Source organism: Lissotriton vulgaris, chromosome 8 (genome assembly GCF_964263255.1).
Source record: "Lissotriton vulgaris chromosome 8, aLisVul1.2, whole genome shotgun sequence".
Classification (NCBI taxonomy): domain Eukaryota; kingdom Metazoa; phylum Chordata; class Amphibia; order Caudata; family Salamandridae; genus Lissotriton; species Lissotriton vulgaris.
In genome coordinates, this window is record NC_141696.1 from 665088530 (window position 1) to 665109668 (window position 21139).

The 21139-nt window shown below is 42.6% G+C and overlaps 1 protein-coding gene across 2 annotated transcripts in view; it reads left to right on the forward strand.

The window, feature by feature from the left end:
• Window positions 1-21139, forward strand: part of DMD (dystrophin) — a 4652165-nt gene that overhangs the window by 1456957 nt on the left and 3174069 nt on the right. For both annotated transcript variants that reach the window (XM_086934537.1, XM_086934536.1), the window contains one exon: window positions 8387-8534. In XM_086934537.1, coding sequence (XP_086790663.1) covers window positions 8387-8534 — 148 coding nt within the window. The remainder of the gene's footprint in view (window positions 1-8386; window positions 8535-21139) is intronic.

The window sequence follows — 21139 nt, forward strand, 5'->3', positions numbered from 1 at the left end:
CCTTTCCATTGCTTCTGCTGCAATCTTTGGATCTTTGTTTGTAACAAGTTAGTCAGACCAATCCAGTAAACAGAAATTCTGTTTCTGGTGGGCTGCCAGGTAACTAACAAACTAGTTTTGTTTTACTGAGATTTGGTGTGAGAGCTAAACCTTCATTCGACACATGCGATTGCATTTGAAAGAGACTATTCCCAGTGGGGTTAATATGCCGTGGCCACTTTCCTGAAACTGTTCATTTGAAAGGTTATCTTCTAAAACGCGCCATCCGTTTTATGCAGTTTCCTTTTCCGTGAGAGGTGGCTGCCCATGCAGAGCCAATGTATTCATGCAAGGAGTGGTGTAAAGAAAATTAGTAAACTCTAAGATAAACAAAACTGCGCTGTAGTTCTCAGGATACGTTTCTTTGTCAGCTTGAACAATCCTGCGCCAGGTATAATGTAATCAGGGTGGGCATTCTGACTCAAGTAAGCCTCATGGATGTGATGCAGTGAAATCTATGAGATTGCACTGCGTCACTTCGAGGACACAAATGCGTCAATATCTTTCGCCTGCCTCACGGCAGTCGTAAAACTCATGCAAGCACTTCTCTCATAGGACTTGCCCATGTGTAATGACCAATTGCTGGAGTTGCGTCACTTTTGTGACACACTCCAGTAATGTGTCATTTTTGCCCCTTCAGAAATATCAGAAATACTGACGAATCTTTAACTCCTTGTGACATGATGCCTCATATTGTAAATATGACGCATCCATCATGTCGCAAAGAGGGCCCAATGAAAAGTGACGCATCGCTGTTTTCACGCAGCGATGCATCACTTTTCATAAATGAAGCCCTCAGTACTTACAAGCAATGGCTGTAACCCATTCAGAAAGACAAGTGGCTGGCACACAGCTGCACACATACAATTACATTGATTTCCCATGTTCATTCTCATAGGAACATTTGCTTTACAATATAGAAAAAATGGCTGAATGGAATTACATCAATTTGGCAGATGGAATTACATCAATTTGGCAGATAGTTAGAACTGGAATCAGAAAACATGCTTTTATGATGTGGTGTAAATGAATTCAGTTGTTTTTGAGAAATTAGCATTTAAAGAGTTTCATTGGTGGGGCTTGAAGGCGTTAAAAAGTTAGAGATATCTGGACAGTTGGTCTAGTGGGATGCCCGCAGTACAGAAAGTATAATCATGGGGCTTCCGATCAGCTGTGGGAGCTTTCCCACCCATCACCATTTCAGTGCCACGGAACTGGAGTTGGTCCTGTGCTACTGAGCAATATGATTGGCTGCTGGCAAGTGTGAAAATAAAATGCTGTGGCCATTATTACAGGACTCAGAGACATACAGCCTTATTCATGAAGCCGAAATCGGCTCGCAAAGGGCCAGATTCTGAGAATCTGACCCTTTGCGAGTTTGATTTTTGCATTTGGGATTCATCATCCCAAATGCAAAAATCGCTAATTGCGATCTCGCAATTTTGCGAGGAATTACATTTAAGGAATCTCTATTTGAGATTCCTTAAATGCAATTCATCATCCAATTTTGTTTTGCGAATTCGCAATTTCTGGCCGCAATTTACCGCGAGGTCAGACCTCGTGGTAAATTGCGAAAACTCAGAAAAATGCTTTTAAATGCATTTTTTTGAGTTGCATGTTACACACACACATGTCCTTTGGACATGTGTGTGTGCAACACCTGTGTAAAATTACTAATCGCAAATAAGGAATACTCCCCATTAATTCCTATGGGCCTTTTGGCCCATAGGAATGAATGGCGAGTTATTCCTTATTTGCGATTAGCAGTTTGCTAATCGCAAATAAGGATTATGTAGGAATCGCAGTCCTTTATGCAACTTCTACATGAATCCCGTTTTGCGAGTCCTTAATAGCGATTCGCTATGAATCGCTATTAGGGGCTCGCAAAACGGGAGAATGATGAATCAGGCTGTAAGTCCCCATGTCCTGATAAAGTTTTGGAAATAGAGTATAAGGGGACAGGGTAATGACACCATTACCTCAAAGGCACTTATAGCAAGAGAGGGGAGGGGGAACCAGAGGAACCACCACAGGATCAAAATAAAAAAAATCAAGCTTCTTGCAGTGCAGTATTCAAGGGGGACCCAGCGCAGTGAAGTACAGCTGTAGTACCCGCTCAAGATTCACTCCCATGTTACCTCGGTATTGTGTCGAGGAAGCTAGCATGGTACAGTGGTGCCATGAAGTTGAAGACTGTGTAGTGGATACCACAGGTATACAGATGAAACCCCCTAAGCAAGTAAAATAAATGGAAAGCAAATGTAGGTTGATCACACACCAGGGCTTGAGCTTATGTGGAGTGTTGAGTGCAGGGTGTGCCCAGAAGTCAGTGATGTCAACAGTGATGTTATTTGAGATGTCATCAGTTATGTCATAAATGATTTGATAAAACACATCATGAGTGAAATAATATGTGAGGTCACAAGTAGTGCATGGCATGGGTGCAAGTTATAGTTAGCTCTGTTAACCTTAACTTGTGAATTTCCAGTGTTTTATTTTTAATTTAAAACATTGATGTTGTCACTGACATATTTACCAAATGATAAACTTACTTTAACATTTGTTTTTTTCCATGACCTTCTAAGGTTTTTATATAAAGAAAATCTTTTTATCTCACTTAACTGTAATGTTACTTTAACCTTTGCCTATATATATGCATATATATATACACACACACATACATATATGTGTGTGTGTCTGTATATATATAGATATTTTTTTTTAGCCAACAAACGCCGAAGCTTCTCAAGATGCACTCGACAGATTTCAGTGAGTTAGTTAGAATCCTTGGTAGGATCTGGATATGATGGGAGCAGGCACTTTTCATCAAGACGCACTGTGCTGGAAACCGCTGGAATGAGAATCTGAGGGAGGAGAACCTTCCTGCTCCGGTTTCCAGCACAGTGTGTCTAGATGAAAAGTGCCTGAAATCTGGTCGCATTGGAACCTACTATAGATGTTCAATGAATGCTTGTTGTGACTACACAGTCCAGCATGCTGTATGAAGAAATCAAATACGTAGTTGAACCCATGAGGGGTTTTCAACCAATCGGCATGCAGTATAAAGAGCGCTCCAATGCGTACCGGAGAAATGCCTCTGATGAAGTGGTACATTGGCCACAGAAACGCATCAGGCAGTACAACGAACTTGGATGTCTGGGGCGGGCTAAACGGTGATGCCGAATGGCAGACGCACTGTGCATCTTGAGAAGCTTTGGCGTTTGTCGGATAAAAAAAAATATATATATATATATATATATATTCACTGAAAAAACCATAGGTTTCACACCAGTTATAGTTAGCTGGTCATTTTACTCATACAAAACCTATGAAATTCCCCTGTTATAGTTAGTTCAGCTAACTATAACTCGGGCGCCCTCAATGCACTGCTGATGACGTCACATAGTACATCACTCATGACATGGCCAGTGACATCACTCATGAAATCACTGATGACATGACCAGCTAACTATAACTGGTGTGAAACCTATGGTTTTTTTCAGTGAATTTCAAAGGTTTTTAAAATGCTAATTCCTAACTATAACGTGTGTGAAACCTATGTTTTTTTCAGTGAATTTGCAAGGTTTTTTAAATGCTAATTCCTAACTATAATGTGGCTGTAACCTATGGTTTTTTAAGTGAATTTCAAAGGTTTTTTAGTTGGTAATTCCTAACTATAACGTGGCTGAAACCTATGGTTTTTTCAGTGAATTTCAATGGTTTTGTAAATGAAAATGTTTTAATGTAATAATTGTTATATTTTTTATACTGATTTACTACATTATTATACATTTTTTATTTTTAGATATATTATTTTTTAAATTACATATTTTTAATATAAATTGATAAAAAATGTTTGTACACCTCTCTGCAACGCAGCCCCCTGGCGTGTTTGCAGAGGGGTAACTAATTCCCCTTGCATACTGGGGGTCCTTGGGGGCCAACTACCCCACCTGGAACCTCCAGTATGCCCCAGGGGGCTGCATTGCAGAGAGGTGTAATGAGGCTACACCCTTCTATACACCTCTCTGCAGCGCAGCCCCCGGGCGCATTTGCAGAGGGGAACTAATTCCCCTTGCATACTGGGTGTCCCTGGGGGCCAACTAGCCCACCAGAAGCCTCCAGTATGCGCCAAGGGGCTGCGTTGCTTTGCCCCGGGGGCGGCGGTCCCCGGGGCAGTGTGGGGGGGATTGGGGACCCCCCACACTTCTTTATCACTATGCCCCACGATTTGGTCCCCCGGGGGTTAATTTTAAAAAAAAAAAAACCAGGTTTTTTAAAAAGAAAAATTTTGGCCTTTTTTGTCCTTGTGGGACCACCTGGGCAGGCCTAGGGGATCAGGGTGTGTCTACCCTGCCCCCTTTTTGTGTTCTTCACGTTTGTTTTACTGCTTTCTTGTGCGTCGATCTACCGAGCACAAGATGGATGCCAACACTTCCTGGTTAGAAGTGTTGACAGCCAATGAGCATGCAGCTTTCTTGGGAAGGCATGCTGATTGGCTGTCACTGACTATCAACACTGGCACAAGATGGATGCCAACACTTCCTGGTTAGAAGTGTTGACAGCCAATAAGCATGCAGCTTTCTCAGGAAGGCATGCTGGTTTTGTAAATGATAATTTTTAAATGTATTAATTGTTATATTTTTTATACTAGTTACTACATTATTTTAAATTTTTTATTGTTAGATATTTTATTTTTTAAATTACATTACATATTTTTAATATAAAATGAAAAAAAAATGTTTTTACACCTCTCCAACTAGCCCACCAGGAACCTCCAGAATTCCCCAGGGGGCTGCATTGCAGAGAGGTGTAATGAGGCCACACCCTTTTTTACACCTCTCTGCAGCGCAGCCCACGGGCGCGTTTGCAGAGGGGGAACTAATTATGCATACTGGGGGTCCCTGGGGGCCAACTAGCCCACCTTATACCTCCACTATGCGCCAGGGGGCTGCATTGCAGAGAGGTGTAATGAGGCTATGCCCCTTTTTACAACTCTCTGCAACGCAGCCCCCTGGCGTGTTTGCAGAAAGGAAACTAATTCCTCTTTTATATTGGTTGTCCCTGGGGGCCAACTAGCCCACCTGGAACCTCCAGTATGCGCCAGGGGGCTGCATTGCAAAGAGGTGTAATGAGGCCACACCCTTTTTTACACCTCTCTGCAACGCAGCCCTCGGGCGCATTTGCAGAGGGAGAACTAATTCCCCTTGCACACTGGGGGTCCCTGGGGGCCAACTAGCCCACCTGGAACCTCCTGTATGCACCAGGGGGCTGCATTGCAGAGAGGTGTAATGAGGCTATGCCCCTTTTTACACCTCTCTGCAACGCAGCCCCAGGGCGTGTTTGCAGAGGGGGAGGGGGATTGGGCACTCCCACACTCCTTTATCACTATGCCCCCACAATTTGGTCCCCCTGGGGGGTAATTTTTAAATAAACATACCGGGTTTTTAAAAAAAAAACATTTTTTGCCTTGGGGGTCCTTGTGGGACCCCCTGAGCAGGCCTAGGGGGTCAGGGTGCTTCTAACCTGCACCCTTTTTGTATATGATCACTTAAGTAAAACATAAAGGAGTGATATTGGTTTGTTGAAATGAGAACATGTCTCGACGAAAACAACTCAACAATTCAAAATCAGCATTGACTTCCATATTAATAGCAAACATAAATTGAGATCAAGCAACCGCTTAAATCACTACCACGAAACATAATTTACTCAATAGACATTTTGATGCTAGGCACACAAAACCTCAGGCCTGGGATAATCTGTAATGGGATTTCTACGCTACCTAGCAATCTTTTATCTGTAACACTATTAATTAACTTAAAATAAATATATTTTTTCTGTCAAATATCTCACTTTAGTAAACAGCATATATTTAAAAAAAGGCAACATAGACTAGACTATGGCAAATGATTATGACAAAAAAAGGTTGCGATTTATAATAAAACAATGTATAACACAAAAAATACTCCTGTCTGGGGTGTTTACAAAATAGAAAATAGAAGGAATACCTAGAGTGAACCAAAGTTCGGCACCAATTTCATGAAATGGACTGTTTCATCCTATGAGTTATTTCATGGAATTTTAGTGCCATAACAAGAATAGAGACTAGGGCCCAGATGTAGGTAATAGCAAATTACCGAATGGTAAATACCGACTTTTACCGATTCGGTATTCACTATTCGGTAATTGCTATGTAGGTAAAATATTCAGTAAAAATACCGAAGCGGTAAGATTCAATAATTACCGATTCGGTAATTACCGAATCTGTATTTGCCATTGATTCCTATGGGCCTTGAAGCCCATAGGATTCCATAGCAAATACCGATTCGGTAATTACTGAATCAGTAATTTTACCGATTTTACAAGGGGGACAGGGTGTCACTTTGACACCCTGTTGCACCCCTGTTTCTGGCTTGTGTGCCATGTGACACACATACATGCTTTTAGGGCATGTCTGTGCCACATGGCACAGGTGTACATGCACAGATGTGCATGTACACTGGAATTCGTTATTTACCATGGAATAGTATTCCATGGTAAATAACGATTCGGTAAGGGCCTGTGGCACGGATTACAGTGCCACCTACATATGGATTTACAGAATCTGTAAATTTACCGATTCGGTATTTTACCGATTCTGTAAATTTACCGAATCGGTAAATATACCGATTCTGTAAATATGAGGCCCCCTACATGTCAAATCCCAAATACCGGTCGGTAACGGCCGAAATCGGCCGTTACCGACCGGTATTTGGCGACCTACATCTGGCCCTAGAATGTCTTAATGATGTATGGAGGTGATGGATGATACATTATTGTAAATACAGAATACTGAATTTGTTTTGCTTGCAAGTTAAAGAATTTGGGCAGATATCTGCGTCTTTTTTCATTATATATAAATTTAAGTCACATAGAAAACTATTTTCTGCCATTATAAAGATAACAACTCCCAGCAGCCGGAAAACTGTAATTATGACTTACTTGAGGATGCATTCATTTTCTGAAAGTAAAATTGTTACTTGAATCTGTATCATTACTATGACTGTTTCTTGATTTTTCAGTCTGTACTCTGATAGTCTGTGCCTACCTAATGTACTCCTATTTGTCAACACTTTCGTTATCCTTTAACTTCTATAGAAACTGGTTATTTGTCTGTGGTTTGAGGCACAGTATAACTGCATACATACACCACATTACTATTAACAACTATGCTGAGTTGGTGGTTGTGTGAACCGGTAATGTGGCATAGATTCAACTGTTTATTGATTTGAAATATCAGTAATTACAGTTTAAATGTTGCAAAGAGAAATGGCATATATACTCTGGTGGGGGCCTCACTGACGTTAGAATGCGTGAACCTATTTCTTTCATACCGGTACAATTAAACAATGTCGCTTTTTGTCAACATATAGAACTTATACACCTGAATACAGGGCAACCCACCCTACTGTACATACTAAGAACATTACAGAGGCTCAGGATTTGAAATCTTACCAGTTTCGTATGATATAGCAGGCATCAACACCATTACATATTTTGCCTAAGGGCAATCAGACCTAAAGCAGGCTGAATGAAGAGAAAAGTAAACATTTCAGGGACAGGTCGACTGACTGATAAAATCTTTACAGCGTAAAATTGACAAGTGGCACATTCCTGCAGTGTTTAGTTCTTTCAAGACGGCTCTTCTGGGATTACAATTTTATTACATTTCCGTTTTATCAACAGGAAACAAGAGAGTGGTAAAGAAGCTTTCTGCATTGACTCACTACATTACTAACATAAGCCACCAAGTGTGCGTTGTTGCATTGGCTAGATTTTGTTCCAATCAGTCCAATATTTCCTGACATTTAGCCTGCTTGTATTTATTGTACGAGTCTGATTTTGCAAAGCATAATTAATGGGTCTTTTCAGATGTACAATTGAGGAAAATAGGAAATGTAATATGTGTACTGATATGATGGTAGATTTCTTGAAGAATAAGTTCCAATCCCTCATTGGAGAAAAACTGTGAACTGTTGGGGACTTCTGGATCTGCTGAATTCCTTGTGCTTTATTCATTGCACCCCCATAATATAACATAAATTAATCAGATTTTTAATTGTTTGCTGGTAACTGTTTTCATTTCTGACAAGACATACTGGGACTTTAAACTAAGACAGATGATCAAGGATTGTTACATTTGATCATACAAATAACGTTTAACTGTTCTCAAAGGATTTTCCTATTTGATGCTTAACTTTTAGCTATGTAAGTTAACAATGCGTTTAATACCATCTCCTTACTGCAATTGCATATGTACTTGGTGTCAGAATGATTGTTCATCAATAAATTGCAATTTCTACAGGCTAGATGAAGAAAAGGACAACCTGAATGAGTTGCAGGAGGATCTCAATGAGTTCATCTATTGGTCTGAAGAAGCAGGAAGCATTGCTGGCATTCCCCTGGAAGCGGGAAATGACCAGCAGCTGAAAGACTCACTGGAAAAAGTCACGGTAGGTGAAAACATTTCACTCTCTTGAACTGTTGCTTCCAGAATCGTGTATGAGAAAGCTCTTTCACAGTTTTCCAGATTTCAACATGCTAGATTCAGTATTAATTTGAAAGATAACTTTTCTGTGATTACTTCGATAATCTTGTTATGGAAAACATTTTCCTAAAAGTACACACTATTAGCACTAGTGTGCTCTTTTAAATAGACCTGTGTTACCCAGTTTTCATTCTGTACATAGCTATTAACAGACTATTACTTCTACAAAGAATCATTCCTCTTGCACTTCCATTTGCCTAATTAAAGGCTTGGATTTGTTGATATAATTCAAAAACATTGCATTAATATATAGATTCTTTGGGAAGAAGTGAAACGTTTGTGAGAAATAAAAGTTCAAATCCTTGACAATTAGTCTCATGTATGACAATATAATTTGTTTAGTTTGTACATTATTGAGCACATTATCTGTTCTATATATATGATGTTGTGAATAAGGAAGTGATCAAATATGATGTACTTCCTTAACCAATAAAACACAACAAGGCCCCTGTTTCTACATAGAAAGATAGACAAATAGAGTGCTGGAGTGTCCCTCTTACAGGACGATTTCCCTCACCAACCCATAGTTGGCATGCTTCATCATTGGGAAACCTCCTCGAATTGCAAACCAGGTCTCTAAGCGGGCTACAACCCCCTCTCTGAGAGGAAGGTGCTCATTAATGTTTTCAGTGTTTCAGAAAGAGGTCTCCTAACACCAATAGCTAAGCAGGGTGTGGCGAGGAAGAAAAAGAAAGAAAGGTATATGTGAGATAAAACTAACTCTAGGGTAAGTCCAAAATGTTTTATTGGGGCGTCCGTTGGTTAGAGGTAAGAACAGGAGCTATGATAGCACCCTCGAGTTTGCTCAGAGGTTGAGGTGGTATTGATTACCTGACATTGCAGATAAGCAACAAACACATATACTCTCTACATTACTAGTGTAATGAGATTTTGGTTAAACAATCTAATATCCTTGCTGTGCTATCCACTTCCAAACTGTTTCTTTGGAATTTTCTCTTTTACATTTTTTTTCGAGTGCTGTAATAACTTAATTGATGTATGTCTTTTGTCATCTTATCTCTTTAAAGGTTGACATCACTACCAGTGGATACCTGTCAGAGTGATGAGTCACTTCAACCCCTGGCTTACTATTTTGCCTTTTTGGTTGATGAACTGTTGTGACGCACGCATATCAACCTAGCTTCATTTTAATTTGTAGTTTTTCTCACATTGGTCTGGATAATATGGACATTGATTTAGTGCCATACAATCAATTCTCTATATCTTTTGTGAATTTTACACTATATATAGAGAGAATGTGGATGTTTTCCAGTCTCTATGTGGGGCCCTAAAATGTATTTTCATATCCTTTCCTGCATCTAAGTCATAGCACAATGTGTGTTACCAGTGTACTGGATTTAATTACCACCTTTAGGAATTAGCAGATGTACAATAGTAAGATAAATATAGAGATTCACTAAGGCACTACATTTTTCAGTCAACATTATGTGCCATTTTTTAGCATGCAGTTCATTTCATGCTATGGATTATTTTAAAATCAAATTTGCATTTCATTAATCTTTTGTGTGACCCACATTAATTAATTCCTCATAATAAATTTGTTTCACCCATGGATGAAGAATCTTTGAAATTAAATCTCCATTCCAACTGCTGTTGGTTATTTAGCATATCCCATGACCTTTTTCAAAGGTTTTCCTGCTCCAACCATATCATAATATATATATAAATTGCAGATTTCTTTTTCATTTTCAAAATGACAAAAAGCAAGTCAGCATATGTGTAACTTGGAAAACCCTGACCATTAATTTCCCTGTAAACAATGCCAGAAAGACATTGAGGTCCTGCTGTAAGTATTTTAGCCTAATATAGGTCTAATGAAATCATGTGTTCCCAGGTATGTGATGATAAAATTGTATGCTGTGTATTTTGCACTTGATATACTGAGTATTTGCAATACATAATTTTGGAGCAGCTGACATTACCAGGATAAAGCACTACAGGTGTTAATTCACTAAGCATAGACAATCGACCTTGCTATTTATCTTACTCAGCCCCTGTGGATGGACAATAAAGTACATCTGCTATCCATGTTAAAAGATGCCAGATTCTGTAGCATGTAGTTCTCCTTAACTTAGGTTACTTGCCCAATGTGTCCAAACTTTCACAGGAGAAAAAGTAAAATACAGCCCTTAAACTCAAAAGCAGTAGATGATGCACCCTACTCATTTATGCTGAACACCTTGAACTTATGTACTTTTCTTTCCTGTGGCTGTACCTATTTTGAGATTAATTATATTATGACCTCAAATAAGGACAGACGGCCAACAGTGAATTTTCCAAAATAGGCCATCCTCTGAGCAACACCACCTGTGTAGTCAAACCATGCCTGCCAATAATATTTCTGACGAATTCTGGATAAGGTGTAAATACTTGCCAAAATATTTCTTTTTGAAGTGAAACCATGCCATAAAAATGCCAAGGGCACCATAAAAATGACGGGCAGACTCTGTCCGCCCGCCACCGTAATGGAAAATGGGACCGACCGCCAGAGGTGCGAAGGTCCCACGAGGCAAATTAGGATGCACCCGCTACACTGGCATGCGCATTCTTGCCTTTAACATTGCAGCGGGCGGTGCTGTAAACAGCACCCACTGCAATGTTAAAGGTGCATATGTGCAGTGCAATGCACAACGCGTCAGGCACCACGGGGGGCCTGCCACCTTGTGTATGGCAATGCAGGGGGGTACCATAGGTACCCCCCAGTGCAGCCAACCCTGGGTTCCCCTATGGGCCCCCAAAGTCAATCTCTGCATGCCTTTCCATGGCGGAGCCTTCGCCATGGAAAGGCATGCCCACGGCATACATCATAATATTGATGGCGGTGCCTGCAAGCCGCGCCCACCATATTGTGGCCCTTTCCCACCCGGCAGGCAATCGTGACGATTGCCTGCCGGTGGAAAAGCGGCAGACGGTCTTTCCGTCCTCCGCTGTACCACCTGCCATGGTAATATGGCGGGGGTAATTGGTGATCGGGTGGGGAGATATGGTGGCGATCCGTACGCAATCATAATGACCCCCTAAGGCTCCATCTAAAATCTGAAAGTGCATTGCCAGGAGTCACCGCTGATGGCTAGTAATCATTGTAGAGAATGATGCGGTTGTGCATTGTGCATGATATATTTCTAAACGTTTTCTGTCTGTCATGTAGACCAGTTCCACAGGTGATCCAGGGGAATTAAATGCTACTCTATGATTCCATGGACATTCAGGTTCTGAGGCTTATTTGACCGAGAAGAATTTGTGCTGTCAGCTCTTAAACAGCAGAAAATGTAATGAAATTGTAGAGTTCTTTCATCATTTTGAAAGAACTTTCCCTCGTTGTCCCCACATACTGAAACACTTCTGGTCTACCACTAGGTATTTTGTGTCCGCCCTGAATCTCAGTCTCCCTCATATCTTTGTCACATCAAGCCACTGGTAAAATGTCACACAATACCCCTTCTGGTTGTTTGATTCATGTTGCGACAACACCAAAAATACCTAAACATCTCTCACACATTTAGTTTTACACATTTTCAAGGATTAATATGTATCCTTTCCAATATCCGAGACTTCTGTTAAAGATTCATGCCTGCTTCATAAAGTGTGCAGAACAAACAAATGATGGATGGAATGCCAAAGAAATCAAACATTTACCCCCAGTCAACAGATCTGGATTAAATCCATTGTTCTTTTAGTCACCAAGCTACCCCAAGTTTGGACCCACCCGTGTGCATATCAGCCTTGACCATGCTCCTCATGGGAACAGTCCAGCCTGAACTGCTAGGCCAGGTCCTTTCTCGACCGGAAACACGCATCCTTGAACCAGTTTTGGGGTATTGCCACTCATTAGCCAGGCTAGCTTGAATGCAGTGGCACAGCAAGTAAGGGACCCACGTCTGGGCATACCCACCCCACTTAGGGTGAAAATTGGTTGCACAAACAAATGATGGACTGAATGTTGAACAAATCAAACACTCACCCCAGTCAAGAGATCAGGGTTGAATCCATTGTTCTTTTGCTCACCATGCCACCCCAGTTTGGACCCGCCATATGTAAATCAGTCTTGACTCTGCTGCTCATAGGAACAGTCCAGCTCAAACTGCTATCCCTGGACCGGAAACAAGCATCCTGGGACCGGTTTCTCTCTTGACTGGGGGTGAAGGTTTGTTTTGTTCAGCATTCCTTTCACCATGTGTTATTTTTGCATTTGTTGCCCTAAGTGGGAAGTGTATTCCCAGAACAGGGACCCATGCTCACTATGTCACCCAATTCAAGCTAGCCTGGCTGATGAGGGGTGAGGCCATAAAATACTGGTCCCTCCCTGCTGCAGAGTATTGCAAGGCAATGATTTGTATTGCCTTGTGTTACTCTAGACTTATCAAGAAATGCAGGGTCATGCAAGGCACCCTTGTGTGGCTTGATAAATCTCATTTGTGTCACCCTTGCGTGATGCAAGGTAGATGCAAAGCCTTGATAGATATGGGCGTTTGTGTAAGAAGCTGTAAGACATGGCGTCCTTTGCGTGGTTTCCCCTGACTTTTTGCCACTACCTCCTATATATTTGATGGCATGCTGGATGTTGTTTTTGCCTGCTTAGATGCTTTGGGCACTTTCCACTGTTGATCAGTTTTAAAGTGCAAGTGCTCCTCATATAAATTGTTATTGTGATTGGCTATCCATTATTTACATATTTACAGGGTCTGTAAATATAATGCTACTAGTGGGCTTGCAGCACTGATTGTGCCACCTGCATGAGTAGCCCTTCAAAAGTATCTAGACCTGCCACTGCAGTGTCTGCATGCGCAGTTTTAAACTGCCATGTCGACCTGGCAAGTGCACCCACTTGCCAGGCCCAAACCTTCCCTTTTCGTATATGAAATACGCCCCTCAGATAGACGCAAGGTACCCCCATGGGCAGGGTGAAATGTATGTAAAAGGTAGGACATATACTGGTGTGTTTTACATGTCCTTAGAATGAACTACTGCCAGTTTTGTTTTTCACTATTGAAAGACTGTCTGTCCCTAAGGCTAACATTGGAGGTGCTTTGTAACATCTTACAACTAACGTGCCTGACAAAAATGAACGTGTCAGTCTGTAACAAAACTGGTGCTCATGTAAAGTGCTCTGATACCTGATATCTTTGCGTCAGGTTTGCGCTATATAAAACTCTAAAAAAAAAAAAAAAAAAAGTATAACTTTCCACTGGGTAAAGATCGAGAAATGGCTTTAGGTTCTCTGAACTCAAAATTCATTAACACATGTTTTTAGGAAGATAGTTTTTAAATTGTGTGTTTGAAATTGGCACTTTTAGAAAGTAAGCATTTTCTTGTTTAACCATTCTGTGTGCCTCTGCTGTTTTGTGTATTGACTGTCTGGTTTTGGAGTGACAGGAACTGGGGGTGTGAATTCACTGTAGACAGCCTCAAAGGGGGTTAAGGTGTTTCCTGCTTTTCCTGGTTGTCTCATCCCTGAGCTGAATAGAAATTGGCTGCATTTAGAGTGGTGGGAGCCGTTTCACTGGCACTTGAATAGGTGGAGTCTCCTCTACACAATGCTCTCTCCACCTCCTGTAGTGATGCTGCACCAGAGAGGACAGAAATGGTTTGGACTGGGCTCAGAGACCCTTGCCACAAAGAGAACAAAGAGTAAATGGGTTATACGTATTGGACCTTAAACCCCAATGCATTAGATCACTTCTGGACTCAAGAGCAACCTCTGCCAAGGAGAAGAGCTGGAGAACTGTAAGGAGGTGTACTGCCTCTTTGCAATGTTTGTGCTTTGCTGGGTTGGCTTGCAGTTGCTTTGTCTGCCAAGGAGAGGGCAAAGACTGAAACTTTGCTGTGAGTCTGCTTGAAAAAGAATCTCCAAGGGGTAGTGTGTGCTTACCTACTGTTCTGAAGTCTCAGGGTAACAAAGCCTTCACCTCCAACCCACTGACCAGCACCAGGACTCTTCTGCAGACTTCTGCATTAAAAAAGGCACCAATTCCAGTTGTTGAGCCCTAAGAATTGTGTGGTTGGTGCTGCAAAGCAATAAAAACAACAAAGTCATTGATGCCACCAGTGACGCCGCAACCTACACTGAGGTGCACGACGCCCACCCCACCTGCACCGCAGCTCCAATGCACCTCAATGCCTGCTGACACCTCCACTTATTGCCTTCCAACACAAGTGCTTGCACTCACCCCTTCACCGCAGCGCCTGCATGTCGTTATTGTGGAGCCAATAACTGACAAGGATAACTTTATAGAGTCTTAGAAGTTGCATCGCTTCACCAGAACAGATGCCTCACCACCGAGGCCACCTAACTTTCCCTGTCCTGGGTTCAAGGCATTGCCTCCTCACGGACTCAACGCCTCGCCTCCCCTATGGCAGAAAGTAACCGGCCTCACCCCGGCACCGATGCCTCACCTCCACAATGTTGTGCATCATCTACTGACATTGTTTCCAATGTACTCTTGTTTGGGGGGTCCTTTTTGACTCTGGGTCCGAAGGTGCTGTACTTTGGATTTTCGACTGTCATGAAGTTGCAATAGCCCCAGGTGCAGCTATTTATTTCTACAAGTGCTATTTTTGAAATAACAGTTCTAAAATACATATTTTGATCACTTATGGTGGATGTTTTCCGTTTTTGGTCTAGTTTGGTCTGGATAAAAACACTTTATTTTTCTAAACTGGTTTGGTGTCCATTTGTGGTGTTTTCACTTCGTTACTGTGTGTCTGGGTTCAAATAATTTACACATTGCCTTTAGGATAAGCCTGTCCGCTCATGCCAAGCTATCAAGGGGGTGAGTGGGGGTTATTTACAGAGTGTCTCTCCCTTACCCTGACTAGAAGCAAGGGTCCCTACTTGGACAAAGGTGCATATCTCTGCCAATTGGAGACCCCACTTCTAACAGAAGCCTTATAGCAAATCCCTCCATCGCCAGTCTTATCAGGAGAGTTGTATAACATAAAGATCATATTGAATTTTTACAAATGTCGATTAGCCGTTTTTTAAAATTGAAGCACAAATTTAAGCGATCCATAGACCATTATTTGCATGTTTGAAATAGACAATTTTTGCACTCTTAATCAAAGCTTGAGAGTATATAGTGATACAAGAGACATTCAGTAAGTTAAAATCCAACAGAAAGTGGAACCGGCACTTCAAAGAGAGGTGCTGCTGTTAGTGGCAAAAATCTCTGCCTGAAAATAAACAGAGCTGAAGTGTTGAATCGATCTCTTAATTCCGATGGTGGTCCATAGCTGCCATTATTGCCCCTTTGGAATTCTGACGCCTCAGAATTAGGGCTTTAGTGTGGAAACCCAGGGAGAGATCTACTCATATTTCATGCAAAGCATCAAGGCATCCTGCTGCACCACATGGTGTGAAAGGGAGAGAGCAGAAAAGTGCCCTGTCTACTAAGATGTTCTGCTTTATCTGCTTTATCAATAAAATCATCACCATCAAGGCCAACATTCCTATTGTGCCTCGGCCTGACTCATCTGATCATTCTTACCCGCTTTCCTCTGCCTTGGATCACTTTGACCCTATCTCATCTGAGCTCTTCCTTGACCTGCTTGTCAAGGTTAAGTCTGGCTCCCCTGCGGACTGTGCTCCTGCACGGATCCTCAGAACCCTCTACACCAGCTGTCCCGTCCCCCCCCTCACCCTTCTCAATTCTTCCTTGGCTCTGGGTTGTGTCCCTTCCTCATTCAAATCTGCCATTGTTCTTCCTATCTTGAAGAAGGCTGGCCTGGACCCCTCCCTTCCATCTAATTTCAGGCCTATCTCCCTTCTCCCCTACCTAGGGAAGATCCTCGAGAGCTATGTTACTTCTTGCCTCTCCGCCTACATTGAGGACAACCATCTCCTGGCTTCCCACCAGGCGGGTTTTCGACCCGGCCACTCCACTGAGAGTGTGGTCCTCGCGGTCCTGGACGAACTTAAGGGGAAGGCCGACAGCAACCTCCCCCAGGCCCTGGTCCTTTTGGACTTGTCCGCTGCGTTTGACACGGTCGATCATGCCATCCTTCTCGACCGTGCCAGCGCAGCGGGCATCCAGGGCACGGCCCTCTCCTGGATCGCGTCCTTTCTCCAGGGCAGATCACAGGCAGTCCACCTCTCTGACTTTTCTGCTCCTCCCCTTCCGGTCACTTCTGGGGTCCCACAGGGTTCCTCTCTTTCCCCCTTCTCTTCAACCTTTACATCCGCCCTCTTGTTTCCTCCCTTCTTGAGCTGGGGGTCTCGGTGTATAACTACGCAGATGACCTCCAGCTAGTCTTTGATCTCTCATCCCCTGCTGACTCTCTTCCTAAATTCTGCTCTACTCTTGTTTTCATTTCTCAGTGGATGAGCTTCAATCATTTGAAGCTCAATCCCGATAAGACAGAGCTCGTCCTTACTGGTGGCTCGTCTAATCCTTGGTCCTCCGCTCACTGGCCCCTTTCTTTTGGCCCCCCTCCCTCCCCTGTCCCCTCTGTCCGGACTTTGGGCATCAAGATCAGTAATGACCTATCCATGCACGCCCAAATTAGTTCCGTTGTGTCCTCCTGTTTTTCTTCCCTTCGCCTTATCCGTAAGATCTCCCGGTTTTTTTCAGTTGACGCCCTCAAAACTATCATCACGGCTTTGATCACATCCCGCCTGGATTATGGAAACGGCTTGTACGTAGGCATCCCTGCCTACGAGACTCGCCGTCTCCAAGCGATCCAAAACCAGGCGGCCCGCCTTATCCTTCATCTTCCTAAATCTGCCCACATCACTCCGGCCCTTAAGACCCTCCACTGGCTTCCGGTTCACCTTAGGTCCCAGTTCAAACTTGCCTGCTTGGCCTTTCGGGCGCACTCTCGCACTGCCCCGCTCTTCATTAATTCTTTAATCTCTTCCCATGCTCCTAGCCGCTCTCTTCGCTCTTCCTCCCTTTCCCTTCTCCACGTCCCACGTTTTCGTAAATCTCGCACCGGGGGCACCCGATTCTCCGTGCGGGCCCCCCAGATCTGGAACAATCTCCCTCTTTCTATACGTTCTATCCCTATTTTTTCCCACTTTCGTAAAGCCCTCAAAACTTTTCTTTTCCTTCAGGCCTTCCCTGGTTAAATTCTCTGGGATCCTCTGTCTACACTGATTTGCCCCTAGCGCCAGGAAGCCGCTTGGCCGCAGTGCGCTCTAGAAATATTTTTTTCATTTCATTTCATTTCATTTCATTTCATTTCATTTGCCTATCGCCAATGCAGGCACTCATGTGACATTTTGCAAGAGTGCCTGCTCCCCAGGCAGGATTGTTTTTTTTTCAGAAAGGTATTCCTTCCTACACAAACAATCTTAAGAAGCGATTTCCTATTTCTAGGTGTGATGCAGAATGCATTACACATAGAAAGAGGAAAGAACGAGGAGAAATACAAATATTTCTCCTTGTTACAACTGTCTGTGGTAGATGCACCATTGTGATGCAATACCGCATTTACTGCCTTTACTAAATCTGGTATTGTGTCAAATTCTATGTGTGGATGCTTGGGAATGCCCATGCTTCACGAGGTGGAAAGCCTACCACAATGAAATGTAGCGCAACACAGTGATAGTTGCGGTGGCGGCTGGTAGGGAAGGGTGTGGGGAGGTTGAAAATATAAATAAAAAAACACTTACCTTTTCCGACGGATGTGTCTCCCCTCCACTTCTCTGCTCCTCCTGAGTCCAATCCGGAAGAAGCTGCAGGAAACACCTGGCACACAGGCTCCCCTGAGCCAATTACAACGCAGCAATGCAGTTTTGTGGTCGGTCTGAGCACCGTGGATTTGCGCCCTGATGGGGACATGAGTCTGTGCATATTCCTCACCAGGTTGTCCATTACAGCCTGGTGGGAAATATGCAAAGTGCACAGTCCACTCCTCCCTTCACCCTGAGACACCAGCCCCACCCTGCCCAAACCCAGCCCCCAGCAATCAAAAATAAATGATAATAACTTTGTTCTTTTCATTTTATTTTTCCCCTCTTCACTGGTCTGAGAGCAGTGGGGCGCTGCTCCTCTGCCTTAGTGAAAGAACACCACTGGCAAGTTCCTACATTGCTTTACATTTCTTTACAAAGTCATACAAGGTGGGCAAATACCCACTCATGTGGCTACGTAAATCCCATTTAAGGAATAGTGTTGCCTTGCAACGGCTTGTGTAATGCAAGAACAATGCAAATTCTTAGTAAATCTGTCCTCACGTTCTTTGTAATTATAATCAGTATGGGTACATAAAATTGGCTGTTCATATGCCTATCTTTTTTTTTAGGTTAGTTGTTATTCAAACCCTCTTCTTTAGATGCTACTGCAATTGTGAATTTCGGCTACTTCTGTTTCTGACTGATTAGCTCAATGTCACTCGCAAATTTCCAAATATCTTTGACATGGGCCTTCTGCAAAACTGCGGTGTATTCAATATCCGCTGCCTTCTTTTCTAGTGCGTTTTATAGATATTGATAGCGACATGGAAAGCCTGCCGGAAAGAGACTTTGGTGTACCCTAGCAGGCACCTTGAGAGGCAGTACAGGGATTAACAGAATCTGCCATTTCTCTACGGGAGCTTGTGATACGGACAGTTTACACCGGCAGCACATGCTTCCATAGAAAAATGGAAATATGGGACTGCACCATGTGCAGTCGTATTATAATACGGCGGTCTGGAGCGCTGACCACATGCCAACATCAGTGCAGGATCTGCAATGATGTTGGTCCGAGGCAACTCTGATCGACATCATAATCAGGGCCTAAGTATTTTTGTCAGTAGTTTGTTCAAGTCAGTGTTTTGCACAAAGAAAGTTGCTTGTCTACATGATTGCCGTCCATAGTGCATGAAAAAGTAAAATGTAGAAGAACTAACGCACATCTATAGTTAATCTGAAGCACGTCTCTGTTATTTTTGTAATATAAAATTTGGGCCCAGATGTGCAAAATATTGTGATCAGCATTTTTGCGACCATAAATAACTTTATAAATGAACTTATGTACTAATAGGCTTGTTAATAAAATTCTTATTGAGAGTTGGTTGTTATGCGACCTACGCATATTAATAACGAATAGTAATAAGATAGGGCACACATTGTGACTCATTCTGATTGGTGGATAATACAGGGATGATTGCCTGTTAGGATCAGCAGACCATCATGTCTGTGATCGTCTTTCAATAAAATGAACTTTTATTTCATTTTACTTGCAGCTCGTTTTACTTAAAGGAAAAACAAAAGTTAACTTGTTTTTCTAAAGTTTCAGAGTTCGTATTGGTCCCCAAGACCTCTCACTACTCTACAACACATTTATTTTTACATTCACAAAGAGGAAAGGGGGCCAAGGGAGCTCCTTTCCTCTTGCCAATGGCTTACCATCTCAATAATATGGTCAGAAATTGTCCAGCATTTTGCAACTACATTTTAGTTGAAAAACATTGATTCATCTCATACCGATTTAGTATTTGGAAAAACACCTGCAGCAAGCCCCTTCCACATAGTGAATGGATATGAAGTCTCAAACCTATTTTAGGAGCAGGTAAAAATTAACAAACTCTTAAAATCGTTTTGTACATTGTAAAAATGTTTTTGTGGTCGCAAACAGTGATTCAGTCTTTTTACAAAGCTGAAAACATTAAGGGGCCTAATAAGATGCTGCTTGGAAGGCTCTGAGCCACATCGTAATGGGCTCCTCTGTAATGTGGCCGGTCATTCCGGCTGGCTTCTGATGGGCTCGAAGTGCCTGTTGGCCAGCCGTAATCCGGCGAATAATCTCAAGGGTGGGCCTTTCTGCCCTTGGGATTACCATGCACGGTTTCTGACATGGTTTCCATCCCGGACTGTCTGACATGGAAACCATGTCAGAAAGAGTGTTTGGGGGCCCCCAGCAGGGCCTTCCTTGGTACACGGCCTCCGGTTGGAGGCAGAGGGGGCACCTATGGTGCCCACCTGCTGATCCCTGCACCTTGCAGCAGGCACGTTGAGGTTCCTGCCACAGGGTGCAGGGATGAATCACACCTCCCAATATACTATGGTAGCATGCATTACGGCCGGTTTTTAGGACATAGTGAAATGTAGGAATGCGACCGAAGCATGTTCGGTCGTATCCTAATAAGGCGGTTGGGAAGGCTGACCGGTTGTCGGTTAGTCCCATGACCGAGTTGGTGTCCTTATAGAAATCATACCCTTAGTACGTGTAGCCCTAAGTTCAAGGGACTTCAAAGTTAGATATGTAAAACCCACAGTAATGGTGTCTGTTTCGATAATTACCCAAAAATGGACTCACATAGCCTACTTAAAGTTTTGAAAAATCAGAAAATGAAAGCAAATTCTTATGAGATAAAATGGGTTTTGAGCTGGTAATTTACATAAATGTGTTTGATAACTGCCAGCTGAATTGAAAGCTACCAATTATCACCACAGGAGCCTGTTTTTTAATGCATTCAAATGTCTTTTTCACTTTTCATTTCACTGTCTCTCTGTTGATATCCCCCTGTTTGTAAGCAGTATTAATGCATGCTCTTTAAACATGGGGC